This window comes from Lycium barbarum, chromosome 8, assembly GCF_019175385.1.
Source record: "Lycium barbarum isolate Lr01 chromosome 8, ASM1917538v2, whole genome shotgun sequence".
NCBI lineage: Eukaryota > Viridiplantae > Streptophyta > Magnoliopsida > Solanales > Solanaceae > Lycium > Lycium barbarum.
The window spans coordinates 125807337-125827502 of record NC_083344.1 but is presented as its reverse complement, the minus strand read 5'-3'; the positions used below and the strand labels follow the sequence as shown (position 1 = coordinate 125827502).

Here is a 20166-nt window from a genome sequence, read left to right as displayed (position 1 = left end):
ACCAGGACACCCCTCAGCGTGAGCTAACCCCAAAAACCTCAGTTCGGATTAAGTGTGTAAGAATTTTTTGAGACACATTTAAAGGGAAATTATGTATTACTATTATGTTTGAGGATGGAGCAAAATCATGCTCATGTAATGGTTGCCCTTAGACTATGGGCAAAGCAAGGGAAGAAAAGAAAAAGGTAAACTAAGTGGATTGGCAGCAGCCATAGGTTAATGGGTAGAGTGACTTCTTGTTCCTCAATGGTTTATCAATATATTTAAATTTATGGAAGGCATAAGATAGTTTTCCTGGGACTCGGAGCCACTACGGATTAGTCAGGCAGTTAGTTCTAAATACCCCATGGCTATAAAAAATAAAAAAAGGAGTTTATGAGTCAAAATAAATTCTTTTTTCAGTGGAATTTTTCCTTTTCCTGCTAACTAGATCACTCAGCCTATAGTTAGGTAGCTAATAGCATGCATTTTTCCTGCCCTGTTTCTGTTAACTAGACGTCTAGACCACATAGCTTTTTGTTAGGTACCTAATATTAATTGGTAAATATGGACATAAGTTAATATTAGGTAAATATGGACATAAGTTAGTGGATTAACTGTTACTAGAACAGCTCTTTCACTGCAGCTTATGTAACACCTTATATCATGATGGAGAGCTCCTAATGATGGTTTCACCACGTCTAAAGGACAAATTAGTTTTATAAAATATTCACTCCCTTGGGCATATTATTCAAGCTTACAACAATAAAAACATGATTTCAGTGTCATGAAACGTGCCCACCAATAATAAATTGCATTTTCTAAAGAAAAAATTGGATGTCAGAAGTGAGACGAAATCAACAGCCAATGCAAGGAGTCTCGAGTAAAGGTAGAATAACCACGAGAAACATGATATTGGAAAGGAAGTTAGATTACAGTAAATTCTATGTGTGTTTGCTCATATTGTCGGTCTCAAATCATGATAGAGGAGGAGGATTGCAGTAGGTTAATGACCAACTTAAAACTAATCAATCTATGATGAATTATCGCAATATATGGACATAGTATTGGAATGAATAGGTCCACATTTTTTTTGGAATGAATATTGAGAATTCATAAGCCAATACTAACTTGATTGAGATTGATGCCTAATTGTTGTTTCATCGTCATGATGTAGCATGCAACGTAGGAGCTAAAAGGAAAGGAATCTTCAAGCTCAATAAAAAGTTTATGACGGAGTAGCGGGGAGTACACAGAATAATCCATATCCGAGGGTGCACAAAACATTAAACTACATCAACTCCCATTTCAACCTATGTTGCTCGGTCCCTACAAAAATGTTGCCACACCCGTGTTTTGCAGGATCCGAAACACAACGCGGCAGTATTTTTGAAGAATCCAAGCAACATAGATTTCAGCAGTATCCCAGGACAGCCATATAATCCAAAATTCAAACATAGATCAGCTCAGCAAATGAATAATATTAGATTATTACCCAAGATATGCCTAATAATACAGATTCAAATGGAGGATCGAGAAGAATACAAATTAAAAGACAAGTGTCTTATTATTTTCAGAGTAGAAGCAATGAGGGATCTGTACATTCTGTACATGCACATAAGCTTATGACCAAAAGGTCAAGCGCAATCGCCTGAGATGTATATATACAAGGAGTATATTGATACAATATATTTACACACCATATTATGACTTTAACGTATACTGGTGAAGTTTTGCTTCACTGGTTTCTCTACATCAGTGCACGCATTTATCTGCAATATACTGCACACTGACTAGCTATTCCTGTTTCTTTTCAACTTCCAGGCTAATTTCATTCCGACGTGTGAACGGAAGAGTAAATGGTGGATTGTACTGCAAGCAGAAATATAACAAATACACAACTTGTAGGTTACTTTGGTTACACTAGGCCAAAATCTGTTCTCCAGGAGATATTACAAGTATTATTGAAATTTGTGACTGCAAATATACCTGTGCAACTTCTATCAAGGCACCATCTTTTACCCGAAACTCAGCATCTCCCCTTACTGCCGTGCGAAGTCTTGATTCTCGGGCTTTTACTTCTTCATCAGTCACAAAACCTTCCTCGAAACCGAATGAGAGAAGGCTAGTTAAGTTCGGATTTAAAAGTTGAAAAATATAATTCCTAAATATTTTTGCTTTTGAACTGAATTGAATATTGCTATTTGTCACAGCAGGATATAGGACATTAAAAGAAAGAGACAGAAGTAAAACTACGTGCAAATTTCTCTCATATCATAACAAGTGGAGCTATCAATGAAGCACTAAGTAAACTACCATGATCTACTTCTATAGACCAATAAGGCAGATTCCAGCTTTCTGACTACTTAGATGTCGAATTTCAAGAAAACATAAAATTCCATCTAGAACTTATGATAGACATACTAAAATCTGAAGTCACAAACCTGAAAAGGCAACAACTGCGACAGTTTTCCTAGGCACCTCTTTGATAGTTACAGACGAATCCTTTGGTAGCGGCAAGTCCGAACCATACTTTGAGGGCATGACAAAGGACATCCTCCACTTCTCCTGATCTTCCACCTAATGAAATTCATAATCAGATGCCAGTGGGTGTATTTTTTTCTGTGAAAATACAAGAGCAGGACATAAATATAACAGCTATATACACAATATTCATCTTTTTTTCTTCTGGGAGGAGGCCGGGGGTGTTAAGCACTAAAACGTAGGATCATACATCAAGCTAAAGTGATTTTTTTATTTTCTAGATGGATATATTCTGGTATCAAACTTTCTGAGTGCATGAAATTCTTATAGGATGTCTACACATAGCATAACCAGATAGAGACCCAACCAATCTATATGGGAGGGCCCCTTTTCACAAATATTGGTTCTTTTGTGTCGCAAAATGTTGTTCTCAGATGTATTTGTGAATCGGAAAAGGGTCAGAAATGCCCTTAAAGTATGTGACGAATAGGGTGTATGTTTATTCAGACATATAATCTTTTATAATATGGAAGATTGTTCTTACTGTTATTTCGTTAGTTCTAAACTTGTTCTTGAACTAAGATTAGACATCTGCATAAGATGGACAAGCCTATTGGCATAAACCAGATGTGTGTGTGTGTATGTGTGCGCATCTGATAGGGGTTCGTGCAGTTTTTTTTCATGTGCGTTTTTTTTAATTATTACTGCACTTGTAAAAATTGGAAAGAAGTACCCACACCCATGTTACACCCATTCGGCACTGGTACGACAAGGAAAATGAAGGATCCATGCAACATAATCAAATGTGGTATTTAATAGTTTCCCGTTTTCCCAGATACGGATTTGCAATACCATCTGAGACTATTACAGGTTCAAACAATAAGCATCCACAATGTTTACATTTCACATATACCTGCTCTAGCATATAGGCCTTGCACACAATTGAAAATCCTCAAATCCCAAACTAAAATACATGTCATCTTTTATCAATTCCAGATCAAGAAAATTAATGTTTTTTTTCTTGTGAATTGGGTAACTATATGATGTTTCTTTTCAATAGAATCAATAAAAGTCAGCATTTCCATTTGGCGATATAAGGTCGTTTTCAGATTAGTTCTTCATTTACAATTTCCCAAGTTATGTAGTGACTCGACTTCAATATATTATCTCCAGCTTAATACTTTTAGTAACACCATGCATCAACATCCCTCTTCCTGAGTATCTCCAATTTCCCCAGAAAAACTCAATATGTCTCCAAAAGGACTGCAATGAAAGGAGTCGAGCAAAAACAACTATGGAATAGAGTAACCAAACGATTTGTCTCGAATGACGCAGTAAATAATACGCTGCAAAAGAACTAAAAGGGAAAAAGCAATGGCCACTAGAAGAGTTGTACCCTTTTAGTTATCACTGGAGTAGTCATTTCCATCTTCTCCCCATCAGATTGAGTTCTACGAGTGATTACGGGTGTTGTCATCGCCATACTCTCCTTCTTCGTGTTCTGGAAGTCACCAAGACATAGAATAGGGGCAAAAATGATCATCATTAAAATGTGGTTGGAGGTGATCTAAGGTTGACTCTCTGTAAATACCTTCAACTACCTTACCAAACAAGTACTCAGCCAATTTGTTGAAGGATTGAGATGCACCATTAAGGTCAAACCCATTCTTCCCAGGCATTGTAGCCTCGGCAACAAAGTAAGGCTGTTTAAAGTCGTAATACTACGTTAGATAAATGAACAAAATTATAATGAAAAAGAAATATGTTTAAAAGGACAATCAGGAAAAGAATAATTAATTAATTATAAACATGACAACGTAAAGAGATGTCGGTGAGTAAAGTTCTAATAATACAGCATGTCTATAATCTTGTAGATTAATGCTATTAAGAAAGGCTAAGACTGACAAAGGAGGGTATGATTTTAAAGAGCATATACACATAAGAAGAAATATATCCACCATAAATCACAGGGCGAATGATGGTCCAAAATTCAGGTTAAATGCAAAGGTATATCTGCCAAAATCTTATGTCAATGGCTTTCAAATATCAGGATCCAGGGCCTCAAAGTGCATGGAAAGAGCTTATGACATGATTAATTCTATGTGATCATACCAAAAGTTAGAGCATAAGATGTTTTCAGTAAACTGCCACCTCTGCTTTCTAATCATGTTCAACACTGAGTCAATAATATGTTTCTCAAAATTGAGGAAACTCCTGAGTTGCGATCACTACTTTACTTCTGTCAATATGCATTCATTTCCAAGATACTTTTGAAAACAAAATCTCTTTCATGTCCCGATTGTTTCTTTACTTTTTTATTCATAGACATTCTAACTCTCCACAATAACTATCAGTCTCCTGTTGTGGCGTGTACATAGTGATTAAACAACTTACTCTCTCGTTTCAAGTGGATTGTAGGTCTCAGAATTCCATTTAAAATCCCCATAAAGGAGAAAAACAAAGATGTCCTGATAATGGTTTTTATGACCATAAGGGAAATCACATATCCTAACAAAGGCTCATTCTTAGAGAAAAGACGCAGAATCAGGTCACCACAAAATCTGTAAGAATGTCTTGTGACGCCCACGACGGGGGTGGGCTGAGGATGGCGGGTCAAACAGAATGACTGACAGGCTTCTCAACTGGCTAAGCCTTCGAAGAAAGGGTGCAATGATACCTTAGGAAAATCCCACATCGGAAAGGGAGAGAAAAAGCAAAGTGCTATATAAGACAGAGCAGAAGTTCACATGGCAGGCACGATTTTGGACTCGATCATGAGTAGCCCAAAGGATAAATTTGTGAGGTCTATCGGGCCAAAGTGAATATAACGTGCCACGAGTTTGGGTTGTGACGTGTCTCTCTGGTCATAAAACAGATCATACTAGCTCAGTATAAGCTGGCGCGAACAAATTTAATAAGCGAAGTATCTTGCCTAATATTTGTATGTATGAAAGTAGTATTCTAAAGGTTTCCTCATCACAAGTTTCCACTCTATCTTCAACATATTATTAATGATGAAAGGTTTAAACTTTTTTTTTTTTTTTTGGTCAGTCAAATATTGCATCTCTCTCAACTAAACTCTACTGGAAAAAGGAAAGCATGTCAACTAACTAATAAAAAGAATCACAGAGCAAATACCTCAACTTGTCTTATCTCATACCAATCATTGCGTTTCAAAACCTTGAATTTCACTGTCTCCAGATCGGGCACTTCAAGAAGATGACAGTTATAGGAGCAAATAATTACATGAACCAATTTTAACCATCTAAAATCTCATTTAAATAAAGAGAATAAAACAATCATGATTAGATTGAATAAGAATACCAGACATCAAAGCTTCCTCTAGATTCCGACTTTCGAATATCCTCTTCGGAAACACGTATTTCGCGGTTTCACCCGCCAATTCCGTCAAAACTGCCAACAACGAAAGAGTTAAACAATATAGTAATCAATCAATCAATCATTCAAAATAGTTCACATTCCTAAACTAGATAGAGGACTAAAAACAGAATAAAATTGAAAAAAAAAAAAAAGGGTTTTGACAATACTAGAGTAACAATTTATTTCCAGAAGTACTTTCGGGGAAAACCTAGTAGTAGTACTTTTTTTCCGTTTCTGAAGATAAATTATTGATACCATTCAAATTTCAAAAGCACTAAAACCATGGGCAAACAAACACTTTGAGTTGTCTAAATTAAGCATTTTCAGCTTCCCAAACAAGAGGAATGAGGAATTGCAGGGGAATTTTACGTTTTTGAGAAAGAGAAGAGGTTTGGGAGGCGAGAGCGATGAGTAGGGAGATTCGAGATTGGAGAGCTGACATGCCGTTTATCCGTTGCGAAGCAGAATTGCTTCTCATGGATTTGATCGGCGAATGTCTGATCCGGCTTGTTGATGGAGGAGCAGAAATGGAACAAGGTGAGATCAGAAGCATCTTTCAGTTGCACTGTTTATTTCGCTCTTTCTGAATATCTCTTTGCCGGAAGGTGACATTGTGGATTTCAGGTAAGTTGATATTTCCACCTCATCACCACTTGTCATTTATCTCTTGAATTTCTAAATTACTTTAGTACTAGAAAATTTGGCCCGCGCTTCGCGCGGTTTTTAAATAAAATTTTAAAAAAACTTAACCCAAAATCAATATTTATTCTTCGATCAATGTTATATTCTCTATTCGTGTGATTCTTTTTGTCAAGAGTTCTTGTGTTGCTCGAATCTCCTAGCTACTTTCATGTTCTTTTTCTTTGTCATTATCCTTGTTTTGTAGATGTGTTCTTTTGTTTTATTCTAGTGATATTAAGATGAATGAATGAAAATATATTTTTCTACAAATTGAAGTTTGACATTTCCAGCTAAACAATATCTCTTCATATAAGAATGTCAAACTTTTATATAACTCATCCAACAAAAAATCATAATATTGAAATATTAAATTCTGAAAGACAATTTAATTTTACTAACTCACACTTTATACATCTATCATTAGAATTACTCTTCTTTCCTTATCTTGCAATGCATAACTTCATGTACATAAATTTTGATCTAATATAATCTCAGAAAAATATATAATATATAAACCTTTCTTTGCTTATCAGCTTTGGTTTAATCTCCCATAATATCATATAATTATGCAGTAAATGTTGCTATTTTCAAACGTTTAAATCAAATAAATGAGAATTTCAAAACTCACATGAAGTTATTTAAATGAAATAAGGTAATTAAGAAATACTATCGTATGCACAGAAAAAGTCATCTATCTATGCTATTGTTGGGTTACCAAGACTTGAAGCGTTTGAAATGTCAACGGTTTAGTTTTTAAGGTTGAACGTATCACAAACATACCTGTAAAAGAAAATTTCGAACGATGTGAGGGGTAGTTCCAAAATATCTGAATAGGAAAAGAAACTTGAAGAAAATATTCACACATATACAAAAAGAAAGCTAAATCTAGAGGAAAAATAAATATTTGAAGAAACTTAGAAGGCTTACTCCATAAAGAAGACAATATATGTAATCAAATATTTTCGGAAAAAAAGTATCCTGACAATCTTAAAAGACCCACCAATGCTTTCAACGTAACTCTATAGTGCCATTTCTCAATTACAAAAATTGCCAATCCGGCGTACCGTTTAATCATCCAACATACGTAGTAAGAATCTTCTAAAGCATCCTAAATTAGAGAAAGAACATCTCAATTATCCACAACACCAAACGCACAAATGCATGTATTTTTAGTCAAAATAGTGAGGGGAAGTTGAATAGAGCTGGTAATTGGTGAATATGAAGATGGTGAAAACATAAATTCTTGAGGATCAAATTTAACCGATAACTTATTTTTGCTTTGATTTCAGGTAATTAAATTGTTTATATACATTAATCTACATTTATTATAGGGGAAAGGCTTACCTGCATTCTTTTCTTTTTTCGGTGCTTTTAGACGTTTGAATTTCTTGACTCTACAAATTCTTTGTAAACAGCAGTGATCCTACTACATCTTGGTGCCAAAAAGAAACAATTGTTACGTTAATAAATCAGCAAAAAACTTCATAATTGTCTGCTTTCAGTTTCTTTAGGAATAATTAAGAAAGAGTAATGTGCAATTGATGTAGCATGTAATAAATGAATGAATAGGACAAAGAGAATTGAAAGAATGATGGGAAAAAGTTACCAGGGTATAGAACGTGTGTATGGAATTTAATGTTAAATAATGAATGACGATTTAAATTATTTTTTCCAAATTTTTTGGACATCAAATAAGGTAAAAAAAATTCAAAAAAATGAGGAAAAAGATAAATAGAAATGGTGGCCATAGAGAAGTGCCACATAGGATTGTTTATGCCTAGCTTTATATTATATATAGATTTGAAGCCCGGAATTTTTGGTTACTTCCTTCGTCCGTTTACTTGCTGCCATATTAAACAAACAAAAAAAATCATTTTTATTTGTCCAGTTTAAAAAATCAAAAATTTATTCACTTTTTTTTATACATTCAGACCTCTCTACAATGGCACCCACATATATAATAGCACCTATCTATAACAGTCAACTTTTTTCAAACTGATTTTTCAAATAATAATCAAGACAGGAAAATATCGCAACGATCATATTAGTCAATCTGTTTCAATTTATGTGAACCTATTTCATTTTTAGTCCGTGTCAAAATGAATGACCTCTTGCCTAATTTGAAAAACAGATTCACTTTATGAAATGATTTACAGCCACACAAATATTCAAGACTTATTTTGAACCACAAGTTTCAAAAGTCTTCACTCTTTATTAAATGTCGTGCCCAGTCAAATGGGTTCAAATAAACTGAAACGGAGGGAGTATTTGATATCAAATATGAATGTTACAATCTCTATGATTTCTCTGATTCACCTTTTCAATAATAAATTCAAGGGCTTGGAGATTGATCTTGAACTTGTACTTGAATTAAGGGCTTGAATCTTGTCTTGATCTCTAGAACTTCTAGAGAAATGCTTGAGTGCTCGAATGCTTTTGGCTTTTAGAGAAATTTGCAGCGTTTGATCCACGAGTTTTCTCTAGCTTTTTGTTAGAATTTCTAGTCATCTATCTGAATTATAAGTCTCATATTTATAGTTGTGGGATGGAGGAGTTATGATAAGGACGAACTCCTTTCGACCAATCAAATAGAAGCTGACATGACAACATTTGATTGGTCAGAACATGTTACTTGTACACGTGTTGTGTCTTTATTAGCTTTTGATTTGACTAGACATGCTGGATCATTCTGACACGTGGCATGATCCTCTTGGCTCATTCGTTTGACTTGGCGTGCCACATCAATTGACATGTGACACCAAGCTGGGCCTCTTGGAAGAGACATCATCTTGGGCTTAACAAAATGGGCTCGTCATTTTTAGCCCAACGCATTTGGACCTTTTTAATCAAATTCACATTTATTGGACTTAAACAATTAATCCAATTACATTAGCTCATAATTTATTTGGACTAAAATATCTTGAATTCAATATAATCCAACTTATTGTATGGATTTTAATTTAATAAAATTTACACCACTACAGGTGTATCATTACCAAATTTAACAAAGGCAGTGCTCATCGGGAGACACTTAAGGTTGACACGATCTTTCACTTAGACATTTCAACTAAAACTTGTACCATTTAGACACATGAGGGATTGACTGTGCTATTTAGACACCTTTTGCTGACTTGGCAATTTGTGTGATTTCCAGACCAAATAGGCGCGTAAAGAGCCCAAGGTTTTTTTGTTTTGTTTTAATTTTCCTCTTCTTCTTCCTTTTTCTTCTTTATTCTTTTTCGGTTTCTTCTTCACTTAATATTCTACTATTAACAAATCTTCCACCATTGCTATCTTATTCACCGGGAAAAATGAAGACAACCATCATTCTCTCTCCCTAAGTGTTTACAGGAACGACGAAGGGTGATTTTTTTTTTTTTTTTGGATAAATCTATTTAACAAACCAAATAAAAATAACATTCACAAAAAGAAAAAGAAAAAACTTTACACCCAAACTCATTTATGATCATCAAGAGCTCATTCTAGATTTCACCATTACCTAGAAGTTCCATCCCATTGCGTGAGGAACGAGCTGCCACCAAGGAGATTTGTTCACAATTGGATGCAGAAAATCAAATTAGGTTTTATTATGATTCAAGTTAATGAGAAATTATCTCGAAATTATATGGTGGTGGTTGTTGGGACAGAAATTGAAGAGAAGGAGGTGTTGACTTTAGAATGCTTGAAGGTTTAAAATAGGTTATTTGATTTGATGAAAACTTTGAGAAGTTAATCTTGGGGTTGCCTTTGGGTCTTTGTGGGAATCTTTAGATGAAGTTATAACAAATTTGGAGGAGTTTCTCTTGAAACTTTGGATTAAAATCGATGCCAGAACAAGAACACACATGAAGATGGTGAAGAACACCAAGAACTATTGATTTTTGGAATTTTCAATGTGTTCTTTTTTCTTTTTCTTTTTTGTTAATAATGTGTCATCTTTTGACCGGATGTAAATTAAACTTTTTTTAGAATGTTATTTCTATTTTGCTTACTAAATAGATTTTAAAATAGGCTCTCTTTTTTTTTTTTAAACTCAAAAAGACACGTGTCCACGTCAGCGGCGATGTATTGTACACTTTGTAAATTTGGCTGATTCAGCAAAAAATGTCTAATTGAAAACAAACTTCGGGTAGTGTAATATTTAGTAGGAACAACCCTAAGTTTAGATGCCTAAGTGAAAAATCGTGCCAACTTTAGAAGTTTCCCTATGGGTTCAATTCGATTAAATTTTGAATGATTCGATTTTTGTGCGATTCAATTTCCAATTATTTGGTTTAGTAACTTCAGTATGTTTGGTTTGAATAGGCAATTGTAACATTTTTCTACTTTTAAGGATCACTGTGACCCCAACCCGCACAGAGCAGACTGTTATCATCTGTAATCGGTTATCTATTTGAATCTTGTTCACAAACATCTTGTTATATTCAATTTATCGAGAATAATAAGTCAATGCATTATAACTTTCGGAAATACTACATTCAACTAAAAGATTAAGTTAAACATAGAAATCATTCACATAGGACACAACCATAGGAGTACCTATAATCCCAAAAATATCTTCTTTTTTTTTGCGCGGATTGTCCTTCATTTGTGGTGCTCTTTAATTTTTGTCCTTTAAATTGGTGGTCTTTAAGTTTTGTCCTCTGCCTTTGCAAATTTTGCAAATCTGACCATACAAATTCTGCCTTTGGGTCTTCAGACAGAATTTGTATGGACAGTTTTGCAAATTCTGCCTTAAGGCCCAAAGCAGAATTTTGCCTTAAGGCAAAATTTGCGAAGGCAGAGAACAAAAATTAAAAACCATCAATTTGAGGGACAAAAATTAAAGATCACTCCCCCCCCCCCCCCCCCCCCCGGTGAAGGACAATCTTACAAATTGCCCCAAAAATATTACACAAGTCCATTTATGAAGCCTCTGTGAATGAAAAATGATAAAAGTTTGGGCATGGCCCAACTATACAAAAAGAGTAATATCATCCAACATGCTCTCACGATCAAGATGGGCTCACCAAAAAGGATGAAGGGACACGATCAAGAATGACAACATAAAAATGGAGTCTGAATACTTGAAAAACATTCAGTATGTTTCATAGCCAAACCACCTCAAAGTGGGGGCAAGAGTCATAAAAACATAATGCATGAAGGAAACAATTTAAACAGTTTCATTAATTAAATCTTGCAATTCAAACACGATGTACACTTAAATCACATTAGCTCATCACAATTCACAAAGTATCAATATCAATGGTAATTCAACATCACACAACAAGCAATGATACAATACATTGATACACCGGATAGGAGCCCAAGGATCCAATCTTCCTCCCGGCCGGACCGGCCAAACACAAACTATTATGAAAAAACGAGTTTTCAACTTCATCTTAATCTCATAAGTTCATGACATGTATTATTTGAATAATCCTTGGACCTTCTTTGAAGTCCCTTTTTTCATCTTTGCCATAGAAAGGCTCCTCCTCCAATGTCCTTGCTGAAAGTGAATACTTCATTGTTAAAGAGAGGTGGAAAATTGCTTATATGACACAAAGGTTACCGGATGAGAAAAGGCTAACAGACCATCATGCACAGGAGCTTAGAACATAGATACTTCCCAATATGCTTGACTTAGAATAGCTGTAAATTAGTAATGTTTCTTCATTACAGAGAGAAATGTCACAAAGGAATTTACTAACAATCTGGACGAGCTTCCTAAACTTAAAAAGTATAGGAGGATGGAGAAAAGCCATTGCATAAAAAGCGGCTTAATGTGTAATATAGATTAAAGATAGTAAACTGAGTCAATAAGAAACTGTCGATTCTGAATAGCAAGTAAGCAACTGTCATCAACAAGATCGTTTGTGGTTAGTGGACTTGGGGTTGCATAATGGGGGACAAAAGATGATCAAGCGCTTGGATTATTTTTAGTGTGTGGAATTTGGACTTGAAATTGGATTAGAGTTCCCCATTCATAGGATACTCGACTATTCCACCGGGGCATCTACTACTCCCACCAGCACAGTGTTAGGATTTGAATCCCAAATCCGACCTTTGTAAGCAGGTTCCCAGGAAAGATTGGAGGGTCACAGCTGGACCACTTAAATACCAACCTCCTTAGACAGAACCTACTTACGCCGTGATGTAAGCGAAGAATAAATAGCACACACAGATTTATAGTGGTTCACCCTCAATGTGAGAGCTACGTCCACGTTGCTGCTGCAGATCTTATTAAAGAAGAAATATTACAAGTGTTTACAACACTCAACCTCACAACCCCAATCCCAATTACACTCAAGAATTTTACCACAGAAAATTCTCTCAAAGACCTTCTCTTACTTAGGCCTTTCACTAAGAGTATTTCTCTTAGATTTTTTTTCTCTCTTGGGATGTGTATAGCAAATGATCTTAATGATATCTTACAAATGAACCATAAGCTACCTATTTATAGGAATGAATTTCCTATGATGAGGTAAGCGCTTACATCACGACTATTATGAGGTAAGCGCTTACATCACGACTATGTGAACAAAAGAATTGACTTGTTTGGCCAATTCCACACCTAACAAATCTCCCACTTGAAGACTAATTTTAATTTGTCTTCACACTTTGATCGATGCAGCAGCTCTTTCCTACTTTCATACTTCGTGCAGGCCAACTGAAGTTGAGCATAGCTTCAGTTTGTCTATCGTCACTGCCTTTGTCAGCATGTCTGCTGGATTCTGACTCCCTGCGATCTTCTCAAGCACCAGCGCTCCATCTTCCAAAGCTGATCTAATGAAATGGTACCGGAGTTGTATGTGCTTCGTTCGAGCATGGTAAACCGGGTTCTTTGCCAAATGAATGGCGCTTTGGCTATCACAATATAGCACACTTCCCTCGTAGTCCTGATCCAATTCCCGCAGAAAAGATTGTAGCCACATCATTTCCTTTGTGGCCTCCGTCACAGCAACGTACTCAGCCTCACAACTAGAGAGAGCTACTATCTTTTGCAACTTGGAAACCCAAGAGATTGCAGTACCTCCGAAGGTGTAAACATACCCGGATGTGCTCTTTCTGCTATCAATATCACCACCGTTGTTAGCATCAACATACCCTTGCAATCCTGTTTTTGATTTTAGGAAATACAGAGCTGAACTCGAGCTGCCTTTCAGATATCTGAATATCCACTTCACAGCCTCCCAGTGTTGCTTTCCCGAATTGCTCATAAATCGGCTGACAACTCCCACTGCATGTGCAATGTCTGGCCTTGTACATATCATTGCATACATAAGACTACCGATTGCAGATGCATAAGGTATCTTGTCCATCTGCTTCTTCTCATCCTCGGTTGTCGGCGACTGATCCTTTGACAACCGAAAGTGTCTAGCCAAGGGAGTGCTGACTGGCTTGGCATCATGCATGTTAAACCTTTTGATAACTTTCCTCACATATTCTTCTTGTGAGAGTTTGATGCCCTCCTTGCTTCGGTCGATTCTCATCCCAAGGATTTGCTTTGCAGCTCCCAAATCCTTCATTGCAAACTCTTCCGATAACCCTTTTTTCAACCGATCAATCTCCTGTAGGTTTGCTCCTACGATTAGCATGTCGTCGACATAGAGTAGCAGTATCATGTACGAGTCTTCAAATTTTTTGAAGTAACAGCAGTGATCTGCCTCGCACCTTGAAAAATCAGCTTTCTTCATAAAGCTGTCAAACTTTAAATACCACTGTCTTGGAGCCTGTTTTAGTCCGTACAGACTCTTTTGAAGTTTGCACACCAGATTCTCCTTTCCTTTGACTTTGAATCCCTCTGGCTGTCGCATGTAGATTTCCTCGTCTAGATCACCGTGAAGAAATGCAGTTTTCACGTCCATCTGTTGCAGATGTAGATTTTCCTTTGCTACCAGTCCAAGAACAGTTCTGATAGTCACCATCTTGACTACGGGAGAGAAGATCTCTGTATAGTCGATGCCTTCTTTCTGTTGAAATCCCTTTGCAACCAGCCTTGCTTTATAACGCTTGCTTCCATTGGGTTCTTCCTTTATTCGATAAACCCATTTGTTTTGCAATGCCTTCTTATCCTTTGGCAACTCGGCTAACTCCCATGTATGATTTGCCGATAGTGAATCCATCTCATCCTTCATTGCCAGCTCCCACTTAGTCGATTCATCGACTTGCATTGCTTCTTCATAACATTCCGGTTCCCCTCTGTCAGTGAGTAGAATGTAGTTGAGGGATGGAGAGTACCTGTGAAGCGGCTTCCTGATCCTGGATGATCTACGCAGTTCTGTGATTGACGTCTGTTCATTTGTTTCAGAATCAGCACTTTCATCAGCACCTTCTCGGATTGTTTGTTCCTCTGCCTCGGTTGTACCTGGCTGCGGCTCAGGTGCCGGAAAGTCCCTCAAATCGACTATTTCCGATTCCTTGTCCTGACATTCTGAATTCTTTTGCAGCTTGTCTTTGTACAGTACCTCTTCGTTAAAGACAACATTCCTGCTTCGGATGATCTTCCGATTTTGTTCATCCCAAAATCGGTACCCAAGCTCGGTGTCACCATAGCCAATAAAGTAACACTTCTTTGATTTTGGATCAAGTTTGCTTCTAGCCGTATCATCATTATGAACATATGATAAGCAACCGAACACTTTCAGAAATGAAAGATTTACCTTCTTGCCACTCCAGACTTCTTCTGGAATTCTGAAATCCAAGGGAACTGACGGTCCTCGGTTAATTAAGAAGGCCGCGGTATTGACTGCATCTGCCCAGAATGTCTTGGGCAGTCCAGAGTGTATTCTCATACTCCGAGCACGCTCGTTCAACGTTCGGTTCATTCTTTCGGCTACTCCATTCTGTTGCGGCGTTCCAGGAATAGTCTTCATCATCTTGATCCCATTATCGGCACAGTACCGTTTGAAATCACCATCAGTGTATTCTCCGCCGTTGTCGGACCTCAAACACTTCAACTTGAGGTTTGTTTCATTCTCAACCATGGCTTTCCATCTTTTGAATACACTAAATTTATTTTTCATAAAATAAACCCATACCTTCCTGGTTGAATCATCAATGAAGGTCACGTAGTAGTGTGATCCTCTAAGGGAGGGGACAGTGGTAGGTCCCCACACGTCTGTGTGCACCAATTCCAACTTCTCGACCTTCAACTCCCTGCCTGCATTTGAGAAGCTTACTCGCTTTTGTTTTCCGATAATGCAACTCTCACACGTATGAAGGTCCACCGTCTTCAGCTCCGGAATTAAGCCATTTGTCACCAACAGCTTCATCCCCTTCTGGCTGATATGTCCCAGCCGACAATGCCACAAATCTGTCTTCTTTGTGTTGTTAACCACAGCAACAGTATCACGACAGCTAGTCGTCATGTAGAGAGTGCCAATCTTCTTTCCTCGGCCAACTACCATAGCACCTTTCGCCACCTTCCAAGACCCATTACCAAAGTTGAGATCATATCCCTCATCATCAAGCTGACCTACTGAGATCAGGTTTCGCATCAGCTTTGGAACATGTCTAACTTTTGTAATCTTCCACGAGGATCCATTTGACATCTTCAAATTAATGTCTCCCGTGCCAACAACATCTAGCGGCTCTCCATCGGCTAAATAAACTTTGCCGAGATTCCCAGCCACGTAGTTTGTCATTATATCATGATGTGGGGTGGTATGAAAGGACGCTCCTGAGTCAAGCACCCAAGAGTCTATCGGGCTGTCAACCGATAGCAACAACGCATCGCCAATGTCTTCCGTAGCAGCGTTGATTCCAGCCCCCTTGTTGTCCTCCTTCTTTGGCCCCCTGCAGTTCTTCTTGAAGTGACCTGGTTTTCCACAGTTCCAACAATCAAATGTTCGTCCTGGTCTGGATTGACCCCTGCCATTCCTTGACTTCGATCTGCCCCTATTTCGGTTGTAGTTTCTGTCATAATTTCTGCTTCTGTTTTCAACATTAAAAGCAGAACTCGTCGATGCCTCTCCCGAATCTGTCCTGCGCACCTCCTCAGCAAGGATACGATCCCTAACATCGTTGAACTTTAGTTTGTTACTGCCGACAGAATTACTAACCGCTGCTCTCATTGACTCCCAACTATTTGGTAGGGATGCCAACAAAATTAGAGCTTGTACTTCATCATCGAAATCAATTTTTACCGATGACAATTGATTTACAATGGTATTGAATTCATTTATGTGTGCAGCAACATGAGCATTTTCCATCATCTTTAGATGAAATAGTTTCTTCATGAGAAATACCTTATTATTTGCCGAAGGTTTCTCATACATGTCAGACAATATCTTCATCATATCTGCGGTGGTCTTCTCCTTTGCCACGTTGTGAGCAACGTTCTTCGACAGCGTCAGTCGAATGACTCCCAGAACTTGTCTGTCGAGGAGATCCCAATCTGCTTGCTTCATCTCCTCTGGTTTCGGACTCAGAGGTTCATGAAGTTTTCTGCCATATAAATAATCTTCAATTTGCATTCTCCAGAACGCAAAATCTGTACCATCGAATTTACCGATGCCGTGCGTCGTACCATCTTCGCCTCCCATCGTTTCTAAATCACAACACAACCTGTTGCTCTGATACCAGTTGTTAGGATTTGAATCCCAAATCCGACCTTTGTAAGCAGGTTCCCAGGAAAGATTGGAGGGTCACAGCTGGACCACTTAAATACCAACCTCCTTAGACAGAACCTACTTACGCCGTGATGTAAGCGAAGAATAAATAGCACACACAGATTTATAGTGGTTCACCCTCAATGTGAGAGCTACGTCCACGTTGCTGCTGCAGATCTTATTAAAGAAGAAATATTACAAGTGTTTACAACACTCAACCTCACAACCCCAATCCCAATTACACTCAAGAATTTTACCACAGAAAATTCTCTCAAAGACCTTCTCTTACTTAGGCCTTTCACTAAGAGTATTTCTCTTAGATTTTTTTTCTCTCTTGGGATGTGTATAGCAAATGATCTTAATGATATCTTACAAATGAACCATAAGCTACCTATTTATAGGAATGAATTTCCTATGATGAGGTAAGCGCTTACATCACGACTATTATGAGGTAAGCGCTTACATCACGACTATGTGGACAAAAGAATTGACTTGTTTGGCCAATTCCACACCTAACACACAGCTGCTAGATAATCCCACACTTAATCCACTAAAAACCAAATGTACGACACAAGTATCACAATTGACAATCCCGTCCACAATCTCTACATTAACAATGCCAAACTAGAGATGGTATATACTTTTGGTTTTTGCTCTATATGTACAGTTTCCTACAGCACATCCTTAGTGCTGACTGCTGAGCAATAAAATGAACTTACTTACCATTTATCCAAGGAAAAAGAACACAATTCCCTCATTGTTCAATGATGTTAAATCTCACCATATCATGTCCACCACCCAAAAGACCCAAAAGGCTATTTTTTTCCTTGTGTCATGTTATGTGCCACATGTCTGCGACGCATGGCCTGCAACACACTAACCATTTTGCTCCAACTTCATCTTTTTTCACTCTCATTCACACGTTTTCATTTCACTTTGGCCCGGATACCTCCTACACATACAAAAACGGCTTGAATCATCATAATTCACACTACGAGCGCCAATAATAAAGCACTAAAATACGAGGCAAATGACACTCAAATACAGATATTAGTCAAATATGATGTCACATAGTTTTACAATTATGTAGGAAACCCACTGCATGCTGCCCAATAGATGCCTTGGCGTTAATTCATCCCATCATTATTGGTTCATTTAGCTGTGAAGGAAAAATTGGCACAAATAAAACTGATGATGATAGACACCTGTTCCCCATCTAAACAAGTTGCTAGAATGACAGATAAATTATTTTGCAGAAAATCAAACAACTTTCTCGCAAAAAAATTCATAGTTAATGGGCATATATTATCAAGGCTTTAAAGATTGCACCTCTCATGATCATTATGATTTTTCAACCCTGTTCCCTAAGCAGCCCTATTTAGATGAAATTTCACTCGAACATTCGTTATTACTTATTTCTCCACCTGGTTGTCTACTTGTCCAGTTCAAAAATAGTGAAATACAAGTATCAAGAACAGTAAATATACAGCCCAACATACCACGTAGTCCAATGTACAATATTATACTAACATTATACCTGAGGTGGAAAGCATTATACATAATGTATCAAACTTGTATAGAAGTGTATAAGAGGTGTTTATATACAAATATGGGCTACTTGGCGTGGGCGTAAATATTTTCTCCCAGTAGACATACAGCGTAATTTTCCCAATTTATTTAACGGAAAAGGGCCAAAATTACCCCTGAACTTAGGGAAATAGTTCATCCATACCCTTCGTTATACTTTAGGATTAATTATACCCTTACCGTTATACTATGGGGTCAATTATACTCTTATGTCTAACAGCTGCCACATGGCATCATCCTAGCCCTTCAAAATTATTTTTCCCTCAAATAATTTTTTACTCACTAAAATAACCCAACCCGACCCGATTTTTTTTTTCCAACCAAGGGGTAATGGGTTGGGTCCGTATCACTTTGGCTGGAAAAAAAAAATCGGGTCGGGTCAAGTTGGGTTATTTTAGTGGGTAAATAATTATTTGAGGGGAAAATAATTTTGAAGAGCTGGAATGATGTCACGTGGCAGCTGTTAGACATAAGGGTATAATTGACCTCATAATATAACGGTAAGGGTATAATTGACCTTAAAGTATAACGAAGGGTATGGATGAACTATTTCCCAAAGTTCAGGGTATAACGAAGGGTATGGATGAACTATTTTCCAAAGTTCAGGGGTAATTTTGGCCCTTCTCCGTTTATTTAATAATGTAGAACTGTCTGTGTATAGATATCATTGGTTTAAGAGGGACAAATCAATCTTCAACCATAAAGGCTACCAGCAATTCATCAAGCGTCATCGAGAGTGTAACACATTTGCTGAGTCTTCACCTAGAGTGGAGAGTAGATTAGTGGAATATACACAATTGCTCATATTCATAAATATCTCACATGTAACATGAGTGAATTTCACAATAACACTAATATCAGGAATTTAAGAAAAAATTAAACTAGGGCACAATAATATACCTGTCCGTGTCATCTTGCGCAGAAAGCATGTTAATCTTATCTGTATCATTCCAATTGTATCAGATGCCCCCAATGGAACGCTGTCCGCTATGTTTCATGAGGTGCTGTAGAATTATTTCTTTGTTCGATGTGGGAGAAACGAAAAAAGAAGATGTGCGTTGAGTAAATGTCGTTTTAGAACAGAACATTTCTTCCTATTTTAAGAACTTTTATTTCAACATCAACCCCTGGAGTATTCATTCACGTAATGAAGTTCCCTCTGCATTTATGAAAATGTCAACATTACCCTCCTTTTTGTACTATACTATTATATGTTTATCCGTTTGGCCACGAGAATTATTCACTTTTTCCGGAAAACTTTTTCACTTTATTTGAAAATCAACGTTTAGCCATTAAAATTCCGAATACAACTTCAGGAATTTGAAAAACACCTAAAACTCTGTTTTCACATTTTTTTCACTTTCAATATACACAAACAATCTAATATCTTTTTGCAAAAACTATAACCAAATACAACTCCATCTCAACTCCAACTTTAAAAATTCCAAATAAAGTAAAAAAT

At 37.1% G+C, this 20166-nt stretch overlaps 1 protein-coding gene and 1 non-coding gene across 3 annotated transcripts; both read right to left on the bottom strand.

Moving 5' to 3' along the window:
• Positions 1 to 1521: 1521 nt before the first annotated feature.
• On the bottom strand, positions 1522 to 6494 carry LOC132607186 (heme-binding-like protein At3g10130, chloroplastic). Of its 2 annotated transcripts, XM_060321040.1 has the most exons (8): positions 6214 to 6492; positions 5788 to 5877; positions 5602 to 5672; positions 4065 to 4166; positions 3860 to 3964; positions 2424 to 2559; positions 1969 to 2078; positions 1522 to 1851 (listed from the first exon to the last, which is right to left on the bottom strand). In XM_060321040.1, exons 1-8 carry the CDS (start codon positions 6395 to 6397, stop codon positions 1777 to 1779), a joined length of 873 nt encoding a protein of 290 aa, XP_060177023.1. In that variant the 5' UTR covers positions 6398 to 6492; the 3' UTR covers positions 1522 to 1776. The 2 variants fall into 2 exon arrangements, with proteins under 2 accessions (XP_060177023.1, XP_060177024.1); XM_060321041.1 differs by lacking the exon at positions 4065 to 4166 and having other exon boundaries at positions 6214 to 6494.
• A 13087-nt stretch (positions 6495 to 19581) lies between these two features.
• On the bottom strand, positions 19582 to 19683 carry LOC132608408 (U6 spliceosomal RNA). Its single transcript, XR_009570332.1, has one exon. It is a non-coding gene; the product is annotated as a U6 spliceosomal RNA (small nuclear RNA).
• Between the last annotated feature and the right edge of the window lie 483 nt (positions 19684 to 20166).